The sequence below is a fragment of the Lithobates pipiens genome, unplaced genomic scaffold, assembly GCF_037356315.1.
Source record: "Lithobates pipiens isolate NorthernLeopardFrog02 unplaced genomic scaffold, aLitPip1_a1.2 Scaffold_19, whole genome shotgun sequence".
NCBI classification, from domain to species: Eukaryota; Metazoa; Chordata; class Amphibia; order Anura; family Ranidae; genus Lithobates; species Lithobates pipiens.
In genome coordinates, this window is record NW_027507764.1 from 6,586,341 (window position 1) to 6,600,461 (window position 14,121).

The 14,121-nt window shown below is 47.2% G+C and overlaps 1 protein-coding gene across 2 annotated transcripts in view; it reads left to right on the forward strand.

The window, feature by feature from the left end:
- TSNARE1 (t-SNARE domain containing 1) overlaps positions 1 to 13,367 on the forward strand; it is a 511,756-nt gene extending 498,389 nt beyond the window's left edge. For both annotated transcript variants that reach the window (XM_077490486.1, XM_077490487.1), the window contains one exon: positions 12,953 to 13,367. In XM_077490486.1, coding sequence (XP_077346612.1) covers positions 12,953 to 13,048 — 96 coding nt within the window. In that variant the 3' untranslated portion in view covers positions 13,049 to 13,367. The remainder of the gene's footprint in view (positions 1 to 12,952) is intronic.
- The last annotated feature ends 754 nt before the right edge of the window (positions 13,368 to 14,121 follow it).

Here is a 14,121-nt window from a genome sequence, read left to right on the forward strand (position 1 = left end):
TTGGTTGAAGATGGAGAAGCTCTGGACACTCACATTGGGTGAAGGTGGAGAAGTTTTTGGACACTCACATTGTTTGAAGATGGAGAAGCTCTGGACACTCACATTGGGTGAAGGTGGAGAAGCTCTGGACACGCACATTGGGTGAAGAGGAAGAAGCTGTGTGTGGAACAAGTCTTTTTTTAACATGAATTGGACGTTAATGTTTTTTCACTTTATAATTGTGCGATTGTTAAGGAATATTAAAGCTATTAGAGTGTTTGGCACCCACTTTATTTTTTATTTTTTTTTGCCTTGCACAAAGGTGTTGTGGTGACACTTTTAAAAGGGCAGCTGACATCACTTTCACGGGGGAGCCAAAATTGGGATTTTAGCTGAGGAAGCGCAGGGTATTTACGTATCATCTCGGCCTCTGCAAAGTCACTGATCGATGTGAAAGGAAGCCTTTCTAACGAAAAAAGGGGAGCTTTTCTGAAAAACTATACAGTTACTGTATAATGTGACACATCAGATGAGGACTGGGAAGTTTTGGTCTTGGGGGGGCAAACACAACCAACTGACCCTCTTGTGGTCGGGGAGGATTTCTGCAGGCTAAAGAAAGTATTCCATACAAAGCACACCATGGCGATGCAGTGATTTGGTGGCCATGGTGGAAAGTGGGTGTTCCTAAAGGATAAGGTTTATTTAGACACTTCTTCACATCCAACATCCGTGTCCTTTATGACATTCAAAATGTATTCACATGACAGCTTAGTGCCACAAAGAAAGACGGTCCTGGAGGACCTTCCTCTGCCATTTGCTCTGATCTTAGGTTTCAATAGGGATCAGTCATGTACTACTCAGTACGCGTCACTGACGGTAGGTCCCCCTCTTATCAATGTCTGAATGGTGAAGTATCTCCACTCAGGTCCACCAGCCCATCATGTGTTGTTAGTACTGCCCCCTTTCCTCCACTCAGTCCACCCTGATGTGTGGACTGCGGTCATGGAGGTACTCTGTGAACCATCTGTGGCAGTTGATAGAAGAAGGTGACTAAGATGCATTTTTTTTCATAGAGGCACCACCGAAGATTGGAGACTTCTGCCTGTCCTTGGATTGGGTCATTGGGCTCTTGGCTTGGGTCATTGGGCTCTTGGCTCGGGTCATTGGGCTCTTGGCTCGGGTCATTGGGCTCTTGGCTTGGGTCATTGGGCTCTTGGCTCGGGTCATTGGGCTCTTGGCTTGGGTCATTGGGCTTGTGGCTTGGGTCATTGGGTCTTGGCTTGGGTCAGTTGGGCTCTTGGATTGGGTCAGTTGGGCTCTTGGATTGGGTCAATGGGCTCTTGGCTTGGGTCACTGGGCTCTTGGCTTGGGTCATTGGGCTCTTGGCTTGGGTCATTGGGCTTGTGGCTTGGGTCATTGGGCTCTTGGCTTGGGTCAGTTGGGCTCTTGGATTGGGTCAGTTGGGCTCTTGGATTGGGTCAATGGGCTCTTGCATTGAGTCATTGTGCTCTTGGATTGGGCTCTTGGATTGGGTCATTGGGCTCTTGGATTGGGTCATTGGGCTTTTGGGTTGGGTCATTGGGCTGGTGCATTTGTGGTGCACTTGTTTCAGATCGGCCTCATCACACAGAGATTTTGCATCATGTGGAAGAACCTCTTTGGGTCCTAACCAGCACTGCCGATGATTGAAAGCTCCCGTCATTGACGTACACATGGTTCATACCCCAGTGACTGCAATAAAGAACCCTTATTTTGTTTTGTTGACCACCTCCGGTGCTCACAAAATACATCATTGTGTTTTTTTCTTATGGCATCTTTAATCCTGATGAAAGTGTTTGACTTCGGTGTGTTATGAACATTGATCTCCCTCCTCCCCCTTAATAAAGACGTCCCTCATCCATACATCACCCAGGCCCCCCTATAGGTCCTCCGCCTGCTGTAGACTAGCTTTGATGGATGGCTATGATTACCGAACTGTTAGCGCTGACGATACAAAACTAATTATTTCGGGCTAATTAGAAATACGTGTCAGGTATGTACGAATGTTCCGAGCAATTGATGGTTGACTTCCGATGTGGTGCAGTATAAGTAGGACTTGTTTATGGAAAATCTTTGACATAGAGCAGACATTTCAGCCTGTTGTTTTTGGATCTTATGAGCCGCCCCCCCAAATTTTATTACAGCCCTCAATGGTTTATAGTGATAATAAATGGAATAAGACCCCAGATCTTCCCCCATGGCCTCACTTGTAAATGTTTTTTTCGCAAATGTTTTACAGAACAACTCTATGACTGAAGGTCTTCTGTCCACCTACCTCCGCCCTAACAAATGTAAGAAAAAATATACAACCTACATTGCTTGCATTCCTTTGGAGCAGGGGTCTCCAAACTTTTTAAAGAAAGGGCCAATTAACTGTCCTTCAGACTTTACGGGGTCGGACTAGGGGCCAATAGGAGTAGAAAATGTCCTGGCATCCAGTGGGAGTAAACAATTCCCTGTCTTTGGTGTCTGTGGGAGGAATAGTGGCTCATCGCTGGTATCAATGGAAGAAATTATGCCCAATTGTTGGTCTCAGTGGAAGGAATAGTGCCCCATTGTTGCTGCCAGTTGTAGGAATAGTGCCCCATTGTTGGTGTGAATGGAAAGAATTCTGCCCCATCTGTGTCAGTGGGAGGAATGGTTCCCTTTCATTGGTGTCAGTGGGAGGAATAGTGCCCCATTGTTGGTGTCAGTTGGAGTAATAGCACCCCATTGTTTTGTGCCAATGGAAAGAATTCTGCCCTGTTGGTGTTAGTCGGAGGAATTGTGCCCTTTTGTTGGTGCCATTCGAAGAAATAGTATAGTAATAGTGCTCCATCATTGGTGTCAATGGAAAGAATTCTACCCCATCGGTGTCAGTGGGAAAAATTGTCCCCTTTCGTTGGTGTCAGTGGGAGGAATAGTGGCCCATTGTTGGTATCAATGGAATAAATAATGCCCCGTTAGTGTCAATGGAAAGAATTCTGTCCCATCAGTGTCAGTGGGAGGAATAGTGCCCTCTCGTTGGTGTCAGTATGAGGAATAGTGGCCCATTGATGGTGTCAGTGGGAGGACTTGTGCCATTTGATGGTGTCAGTGGGAGGAATAGTGCCCCATTGTTGGCGTCAGTGGATGGAAGGGCCAGATAAAAGCAAAGGGTCGTGGTTTGGAGATTGCTGCTTTGGAGTTCTACATGTGACACATCAAAATTATTGCCAGTCTTGACCAAAGTATAAGCCGAAGCCTTCCATCAAAATGAGCTCCCACCTTCAATGTAAGCCGCCACGGTTATCCTATTACCTAAACCAGATAAGAATCGGGTGGAATGTGCCTCTTATTTGCCAATAAACATTCATTGACTTTAAAGTACTTGCTAAGGTTCTTGTCATGAGACTCAACCGAGCAATTCTTTCCACCATACACGGTGATCAGAAGGGCTTTGTGCCGGGAAAATCCCCATCTATAAACACCCGCAGGAAGCAGATCCTGACGCAATCGCGTGAGATTTCTCCTGAATTGAGTGGCGTGGATTCTCTTGACACTGCCGAGGCCTTCGATTCCATAGAGTGGCCGTTCTTATAATCTACACTAAAAACACTTTGGAGACAACTTTAGAAGACGAGTTTCCATTGTATCGGCACACCCCGGCTTTAATCTTCTGGTAAATGGAATCCTATCACCTTCGCTGACCATGTACGGGGGGGGGGTCCGACAGGGATGCGCATTGTCCCCCCTCTTATTCGCTATTGTGATAGAACCCCTGGCTCTGAGGTCTCGGCAATCCCAACTCTCTTTAAAAGTACAGGGGTCAGGACAGGAAGGCGGTGGCCTCAACGCCGAGGATGTTCTTTTGATATATGCGGGACCCTCACCCTACTTTACATGTAGCTCTGCACATAAATGGGCTTTCCGGTTCCTTTTCAAAGCTGAAGATAAATTGTCAGAAATCACCACCTGATGTCCCCACTTAAAGTAACCTCCATTGCGTCACCCCTTCAACGCCGGCCATTTACACCCCCTTCCAGCCCAGGCCAATTCTCAGCTTTCAGCGCTCTCACACTTTGAATGACAATTACACGGTCATGTAACACTGTACACATATGACATTCTTACCCTTTTTTTTTTCACACAAATAGAGCTTTCTTTTGGTGGTATTTAAAGAGGGATTCCGCCCAAAAAAAAAAATATTAAAAGCCAGCAGCTATAAATACTACAGCTGCTGACTTTTAATAAATGGACACTCACCTGTCCCGGGTTCCAGCGATCCCGGCAGCCGAGGCCGATCGACCGCTCGGGCCTCGGCTGCTGCCGCCGCCATTCGAGGTGAGGGAATCAGGAAGTAAAGCGAATCGGCTTCACTTCCCGGTTCCCTACTGCGCATGCGCGAGCCACGCCGCGCAATCGAAAATCTCCTCGCTGTCACTGGGACCCGTGTGTGTCCCAGCAGACAGCGCGGCAGGGCAGGAAATGGCGTAGACTCCCGTGGGAGTCTATGCCCGGAAGTGGGTGTCAATTGTGACACCGGGGGGGGGGGGGGGGGGGGGTTCCGATCAGCGGAGGTTCCACTTTAGGGTGGAATCCCGCTTTAATCACCGCTGGGGTTTTTTTTTTTTTTTTTTTTGCTAAATAAACAAACCAAAAAATGCAAATTTTGGAGGGGAAAAAACTTTTTTTTCTTTGTTTCTGTTTTGCAAAAAAATTATTATTATTCTGCTCCATTTCTTTGGTCAAAATAACCCAAATCGGTGTATATTATTTCGTCTGTAGGAAAGTTATACAATCCACAATCTATGGGATATATATCTGAAAATGTATTCTGATGTACACCCCCACATGACCCCTTTTTGGAAAGTAGACATTCCAAGGTATTTACTAAGAGGCATCACAAGTTGTTTTTTATTTTTTATTTTTTTTAAGTTGTAATTTTTTGTCATAAATTCGGAACTTTAAAAAAAAGTTGTAATTTTTTGGAAAATTAATAAATGTAAAAAACAATTTTTTTTTTTACATGCTTAACACACTTAAACCAGAGTAACATTATAATGCTTTTTTTATCTTCACATTATGATTGCTTTTGCATTTTACTGCATTAAACTGATTCATTCGGTTTGTTGTGATTAGCTGTGATTGGTCAAAGCTAATCACATGGTAGAGATGGGCTGTGATTGGCCCTGCCTGTACCATGTGATCACAGCTAGCGACACATTTGTGCACAATAGATGGCGTGAAAGGAAGCCATCCATTGTGTACAGCTTTCATGTGACCTGCTGTGATTGGTCGCAGCGATCACATGGTACTGGCAGTGAAGCCGCCACACTCATCAGAGAGGATGTCACATGACTCCATGGTTTTCGAGTCACATGACCTATGAGGAATGCACTGCAAATGCAGTAAAAAAAAACGCGGCGAAATCAAGTGCGTGTTTTTAGCGGCCATCATTGGCACCTTTTATTTCTTTCAGCAAAGCGCCTTAACCTTATTTATGGCCGATAATTTTGGCTGGCCAATATATCGATACATCCCTGGCCGATATATCGCTGCAAAGAGGCTTCAGTGTCATTTATTTCGGGTTTTCCTTTACCTTTAATTCCCACTAATAGCCCCAGAAGGCAGAGATTTACCCATAAGTCTTCACTCCTCTCGCAGTTGTAGACTGCGCTGTCCTTGTGGCGGTCTTCCTCTTCCTCCCTTTCCCCATTTTCCCCGCTTGTACATTACCGGGAGGATAAATTGTCAGAATTCAAAAAAAAAAAATGTGTGTACACCTGCAATGGCGAGGACGCAGATGGCGTTTCTTAGCACGCTTCCAATCCAGCTTCAGCGAGCGCCAAACAAGCTAACGGCACACATGTGGCGCGTTCCGGCTTATTATTTCTACATATGCCGCCATTGATGTCCCCCGGATTCTCCTGATCACACACATTCCGCCCTTTGTTCCTCGGATACCATTGAAGTGAAGTCCCCACAACCGCTACAATGTAATCATATCATAATCATATCATATGTCATCAGTCTGATTGGCTACAATATCCCCGTAGTTTGTTTTCTGCCTCTGATTAACCACTTCCCATCCGAGCCAATTCTGCCGCTTCGCTCTTACATCTAAAAATCATCATTTTTTTTTCTAGAAAATTACTCGGAACTCCCCCCCTCCCCCAAACATTATATATGTTTTTTTTTTAGCAGAGACCCTAGCCGCTAGAGATCCGCGCTATAGACGAATGACGGCTACAGCGCAGACCTGCTATTGACATTGTCCCGTGCATGAGCGGCCTGCGCGCCCCCTGAGTCTGAGACTCGCCTGATCACAGATCAGAGCAAGGGGTCGATCCCGACCCCTTACCACGTGATCAGCTGTCAGCCAATAACAGCTGATCATGTGACACAACAGAGCCGGTAATCGGCTATTTGCCCCCCTGCCAGTGCCACCCAGATATTAAAGCAGTGCCACCCATCAGTGCCCACAGTGCCACCTATCAGTGCCCACAATCAACCTCAACAACAGTGCTGAACCTCAGTGCCACATATCCGTGCCCATCAGTGTCATCTACCAATGTCCATCAGTGCCCAGCAGTGCCACCTATCAGAGCCACCTATCAGTGCCCATCAGTCCCATCTATCAGTGGTACCTATCAGTGCCCCTTAGTGACACCTATCAGTGCCATCTTATCTGTGCCCATCTTTGCCCATCAGTGCCGCCTTATCTGTGCCCATCAGTACTGCCTTATCTGTGCCTATCGGTGCCACCTTATCTGTGCCTATTAGTGCCGCCTTAACTGTGCCTATCAGTACTGCCTTATCTGTGCCTATCGGTGCCACCTTATCTGTGCCTATTAGTGCCGCCTTAACTGTGCCTATCAGTACTGCCTTATCTGTGCCTATCGGTGCCACCTTATCTGTGCCTATTAGTGCCGCCTTATCTGTGCCCATCAGTACTGCCTTATCTGTGCCTATCGGTGCCACCTTATCTGTGCATATTAGTGCCGCCTTAAAGTGGAGTTGCCCCCCAAAAAATAAAACTACTTAAAATTCTTAAAAAAAATCAAAAAAAAATAATTGGCAAAAAAAAAAATTTTTACTCACCTCTAAATACCGGTTGCTAGGGGGTCCCTCGTAGTCTGCCTTCTTCATTGCCCGGGCTGGTGACATCACTTCCCCTCGCGCCGCACATTCACCTGGGACCTGTCACGTGTCCCAGGTGACTGTACGGCGTATCACGGCACCCTGCGCCGCTCGCGCATGCGCAGTGGGTGCCCGGCTGTGAAGCCACAGCCGGGTGCCCACAGTATGCATGACGGCGCCGCGAGCGGAGCGGGGAGCGAGGGGGGGGCTTCGTTCCCCCGCATCGCTGGAATTCGGGACAGGTAAGTGTCCGATTATTAAAAGCCAGCAGCTGCAGTATTTGTAGCTGCTGACTTTTAATTTTTTTTTTTTAGGGGGTACCCCACTTTAACTGTGCCTATCAGTGCCCACCAGCGCCGCCTCATCAGCGCATTTCAATGAAGGAGAAAAATGACCCGTTTGCAAAATTTTATAACAAACTATTAAACATGATTTTTTTTTTTGCATATTTTTGTTTGTTTAGCAAAAAATAAAACTCCGAGCTGTGATTAAATACCACCAAAAGAAAGCTCTATTTGTGGGGAAAAAAATGATAAAAATGTCATTTGGGTACAGTGTTGTATGACCGCGTAATTGTCATTCAAAGTTCATCAGCGCTGAAAGCTGAAAATTGGTCTGGGACTGAGGGGGGTTTAAGTGCCCAGTAAGCAAGTGGTTAAGGAATAAAATGTCCATCATTGCAACTTTTTAGCATTTTTCAAACGCGTTTTTTTTGGGGGGGGGGGGTGGGGGGTGGGGGGGGGAATGGGACAGTTTAGTTTTAGTGAATTTTTATGTATAATGTGAAAGATAATGTCACTCCGAGTAAATAGATACCTAACATGTCACGCTTTAAAATTGCGCCCGCTCGTGGAATGGCGCCAAACATTGGTACTTAAAAAATCTCCATAGGCGGCATTTTAAAAATGTTTACAGGTTACCAGTTTTGGGTTACAGAGGAGATCTTGGGCTATAATTACATGCTGCCATGTCCCCGGCATTGTTTACCTCCGCCGGCCCCCCGACGTTTTCTCTACGCGATCTGTACCCAAATAAACATTTATGTCATTTTTTTACACACAAATAAAGCTTTCTTTTGGTGGTATTTGATTACCACTTAGTTTTTTTTAGTGTTTTTTTTTTGTCATATTAGGCTGGGTTCACATTGTAGCGATGCGGGAACGCCGCGAATCCACGGCGGGTGTTCCGCATCGCATACCTCCCCGGCGGCAGTTCACACTGCCCTATGCGGACTGCTGGGAGTGTCAGTGAAACGTTAATGACACCCCCAGATCAGTTCACATGCAAACTCAGACAGGAATCGGATCGCATGGTGTGAACACCCAATGCGATCCGATTCTGCTGCGGACCCAAAAAAAAGGGTCCTGTGCGAGTTTGCGGCGGGAGCGATGCGAATTCAGCCAATACTATCTGTATACTATCTGTATGGCTGAACTCGCATCGCACAAGAGATCGCATGTGATTTGCACTGCAGTGCGGTGTGCGAATCGCATCCGGTTCTCGTAACCGCTGCAATGTGAACCCAGCCTAAATGAAAAAAGGGCGAAAAATTTAGAAATTAAAAAAAAAAAAAAATCACAAAAAGTGTATATTGATTGGTGTGTGTGAAAGTTCTATCATCTACAAACTACGAGATATATACTGGATTTTTTTTTTTTTTTATTATATCAGTAATGGCAGCGATCAGCAAATTATAGTGAGACTCTGATATTGCGGCGGGAAATCTGACAATAACTGACGCTGGGGGGGGGGGGGGGGGACTGACTAACTGCACTGATCACTAATACAGTGATCAGTGCTAATAATATACACTGTCACTGTACTAATGGCTGGGAAGAGGTGACAATTGCGCGGTCATGCAACACTGTACCCAAACTACATTCTTTTCATTTTCTTACCCCAAAAGGAGCTTTTCTTTTGGTGGTTATTTGATCACCTCTGCGTTTAATAAAAAAAAAAATTGGCGCTGTAAACGAAAAAAAGGCCATCAATTTAAAAAAAAAAAACTGATGGGCACTGATAGGTGGCACTGATATGGACCATTGATGGGTACTGATGGCACTGATAGGCGGCACTGATAGGTGCCATTGATGGGCACTGATGGCACTAATAGGCGGCACTGATGGCACTAATAGGCGGCACTGATGGGCACTGATAGGCAGCACTGATAGGTGCCATTGATGGCACTGATAGGCGGCACTGATAGGTGCCATTGATGGGCACTGATGGCACTGATAGGTGGCACTGATAGGTGCCATTGATGGGCACTAATGGCACTAATAGGCGGCACTGATGGGCACTGATAGGCAGCACTGATAGGTGCCATTGATGGGCACTGATGGGCACTCATAGGCAGCACTGATAGGTGGCACTAATAGGCAGCACTGATGAGCTACTGACAGGCATTATTGACTGCCACTGATTGGCACTTTGATGGGGCACTGACAGGCATTACTGATGGGGCACTGATTGGCACTTTTTTGGGCACTGTTGTGAGCACTGATCGTCACTTTTATTGGCACTGTTGTAGGCACTGATCAGCACTGACAGGTGTTTATAGAGGGGAACAGGCTGGCAGGTGATGGCCATTGATTGGCAGCTGATGGGCACCTTTTGATGGGGGCTGTACTGATAATCAATGTGCTGATTATCAGCACAGACACCCCCCCCCCCCCCCCCCCCACCAGGGAGAGACTCCAATTGTCTCTCCCTGTCAGCATGAACCGAGAAAAGCCGTTTACCGGCACTTCCTGGTTCACACCATGATCCACTGTGATTGGTCACAGCTGATTACGTGGTAAGAAGCCTCTGTCAGACTAGCACACTGCACCCCGATGGCCACGCTGCGTGCCCCCCACGCGGGAGAGCGCTGGCTCTGTTATCCTGATCACGTCATATGGATTCCGGTCAGGATAACACAACCACTTTGCCGCCGTCATTTTGCTATACGGCAAGAGGTTAACATCTAGAGGTGCCTAACAATGTGTAATGTGCGTTACAGTTTTTTACTAAAGATCTCTTTTGTTCTTCTGCCTGCTTAGCAGGGATGAGAAACAGAGAGATTGTTATCTCTATACAGAGCTCTGTGTTGATTGTCAGCACAGAGCTCTGGGCTGTGATTGGACATAGCCGATTAGCAGGTCCCGGCCATGAATCATCTAATCACAGCATCAGAGACGGCGGACGGGGGTCCATGCACACGGGACCGGAAAGCCAGAAATAAAGCCGCAACATACAGATATGCTACTGTGCGTGTGCATCCGCCCGCCCCCAGCGCGTGTGCATCCGCCCGCCCCCAGCACGTGTGCATCCGCCCGCCCCCAGCGCGTGTGCATCCGCCCGCCCCCAGCGCGTGTGCATCCGCTCGCCCCCAGCGCGCGTACATCCGCCCGCCACCCCAGCGCGCGTACTGCAGCGGGTCGGCAGTCCCCAGCGCGTGTGCATCCGCCCGCCCCAGCGCGTGTGCATCCGCCTGCCCCCAGCGCGCGTACATCAGCCCGTCCCCAATGTGTGTACTGCAGCGGGTCGGCAGTCCTATATTATATATACAGTATCTGACAAAAGTAAGTACACCCCTCAGTCACATTTGTGTAAATCTTTTCATGTGACAACACTGAAGAAATGACACTTGTCTACAATGTAAAGTAGTGAGTGTACAGCTTGTATAACAGTGTAAATTTCCTGTCCCCTCAAAATAACTCAACACACAGCCATTAATGTCTAAACCGCTGGCAACAAAAGTCAGTACACCCCTAAGTGAAAATGTCCAAATTGGGGCCCAGTTAGCCATTTTCCCTCCCCGGTGTCATGTGACTCGTTAGTGTTGCAAGGTCTCAGGTGTGAATGGGGAGCAGGTGTGTTAAATTTGGTGTTAACGCTCTCACTCTCTCATACTGGTCACTGGAAGTACAACATGGCACCTCATGGCAAAGAACTCTCTGAGGATCTGAAGATAAGAATTGTTGCCTCTACATCAGTCTTTCTCAACCTTTTTACCCCAGAGGAACCCTTGAAATATTTTTCAGGTCTTGAGAAACCCTTACTAAAACCAATTTATTGGTGGTCATTGAAAAGGAAAATGCTCTTTACATTTGTGGTCGTGCGGAATAAGGCGGGCCTTACAGTGGTTTTCAAAATACAACCCCTACAGATGGCTTAAAAGATTGTTAGCTTCATGCAACCGGCACTACCAAGTGGTGTTGACCCCAGAATTATGCAGACATCTTAAGATAGGAGGCCAATCAGCCACAGCTCAAGGAACCTCTAGCAACCTTTGGAGGAACTCTAGGGTTCCCAGGAAACCTGGTTGAGAATTGTTGCTCAACATAAAGATGGTCTAGGCTATAAGAAGATTGCCAAGACCCTGAGACTGAGCTGCAGCACAGTGGCCATAGAGCGGTATAACTTTGTCTTTGGGAAATAGACGTATGATTGCTGCAGAGGTTGTGGGGGGGGGGGGGGTCAGCCTGTGGGGGGGGGGCAGATTCTCCCCCCTTAACTGTGGCTCTCTGCAGCTCCTCCAGAGTCACCATGGACTGAAGATACAATGTATAGGGACCGGACTGAGGATACAATGTACAATGTATAGGGACCGGACTGAGGATACAATGTATAGGGACCGGACTGAGGATACAATGTATAGGGACCGGACTGAAGATACAATGTATAGGGACCGGACTGAGGATACAATGTATAGGGACCGGACTGAAGATACAATGTATAGGGACCGGACTGAGGATACAATGTATAGGGACCGGACTGAAGATACAATGTATAGGGACCGGACTGAGGATACAATGTATAGGGACCGGACTGAGGATACAATGTATAGGGACCGGACTGAAGATACAATGTATAGGGACCGGACTGAGGATACAATGTATAGGGACTGGACCGAGGATACAATGTATAGGGGCCGGACCGAGGATACAATGTATAGGGACCGGACCGAGGATACAATGTATAGGGACCGGACCGAGGATACAATGTATAGGGACCGAACTGAGGATACAATGTATAGGGACCGGACCGAGGATACAATGTATAGGGACCGGACTGAGGATACAATGTATAGGGACCGGACTGAAGATACAATGTATAGGGACAGGACTGAAGATACAATGTATAGGGACCGGACTGAGGATACAATGTATAGGGACCGAACCGAGGATACAATGTATAGGGACCGAACTGAGGATACAATGTAGAGGGACCGGACTGAGGATACAATGTATAGGGACCGGACTGAGGATACAATGTATAGGGACCAGACTGAAGATACAATGTATTTAGTATATTTATAGTATTGTAATCTCTCGGTGGTTTTTCTCTCTGGGGGGGGGGCAGATTCTCCCCCCTTAACTGTGGCTCTCTGCAGCTCCTCCAGAGTCACCATGGACTGAAGATACAATGTATAGGGACCGGACTGAGGATACAATGTACAATGTATAGGGACCGGACTGAGGATACAATGTATAGGGACCGAACTGAGGATACAATGTATAGGGACCGGACCGAGGATACAATGTATAGGGACCGGACTGAGGATACAATGTATAGGGACCGGACTGAAGATACAATGTATAGGGACAGGACTGAAGATACAATGTATAGGGACCGGACTGAGGATACAATGTATAGGGACCGAACCGAGGATACAATGTATAGGGACCGAACTGAGGATACAATGTAGAGGGACCGGACTGAGGATACAATGTATAGGGACCGGACTGAGGATACAATGTATAGGGACCAGACTGAAGATACAATGTATTTAGTATATTTATAGTATTGTAATCTCTCGGTGGTTTTTCTCTCCCCTTTTGTCTTCCAGAGACGTGCCAGAAAGGTGAAATGTTGCCTCATCTCCACCGGACTCTTCGTCCTCCTCGTGGTCATCATCATCATCGTCGCCTCCGTCAAGAATTAGCGGAGGGCTGCGGCCTGTGTTCCCTCCGTTTGGCTTAGTCACCTTTGACCCTTGTAGTCCCCGAGCTCCTCCCCCCCCCCCCCCGTCTGCACTGTGACTATGATATGACCGACTACTGATAACTGACACTCAGGCTGGTGTATGAGAACACAGGAACCTCTAGGGTGGGTTAGAGAGTGAAAGCAAGCATCTGATTGGTTGGTGCTGGATTGCCCACCTTTTCTTTTGTGTTTTATACATCAGCCTCACTGACATATATTGTATTTATGGCTGAACTTTATCTGTGTTGTGTTAAGTGAAAATAAAGTATAAGAAGCAGCGGGTATGTGTGATGGACGCCTCGCCGGGGACGTGCCGGACTGTCAGTATAGTTAGCGGAATCCATTCCAGGTGCACCAGAACAAAAGGTGTGGAAAGTCTTGCAGTTGGTATTTAGAAAGCAGCCACAGCTTGAGCAGAAACACCCCTGCTTTCTGTGCGGAAACAGTAGTCTCTCTGCAGAGGTCTAACACCCCTCCTGCTAAAATGAATGAATGATAAGGCAACTGTAACTCAACAGGGATGTATTAGACCTCTGCAGAGAGACCACCTTCTCCCACCTACAGAGCAAATGCCCTTTTCTACAGCATGCTGGCAGAGGACAGGCTTTTCTACTCAGGCTGCTTTCTAAAGAATACAAACTTTAAATCTTTTGCACCCCTGTAGGTATGTGGAATGCACTTAGCTCTTTGAAACTGGAATTTCAGTTGGGCCTTAAAATATACCTGTATTTTGAACACAGGCTGGCAGCGCACATGTGGCAAAAGGACACAGTACTGCAACAATGTATCTGACATGATCAGGGGTCAGATTCACAGTCCTACAGCAATAGAGAGGCTCCGACCAACCAGCAGGATAGACACACAAGCAGGCCACCCTGGAGGATTATGCATGCTCACCCGAAGTGCGGGGTCTAAGCACTAACTGGTATTCACCAGAGCTCCCGATGGTGGGGATAGGTTTTGCTGCGTGTTCTTACCAGGTCCTGGTCCTCAGGATCATACCACCAGGAGGTGAGCAAGCCGGGGTCCAGT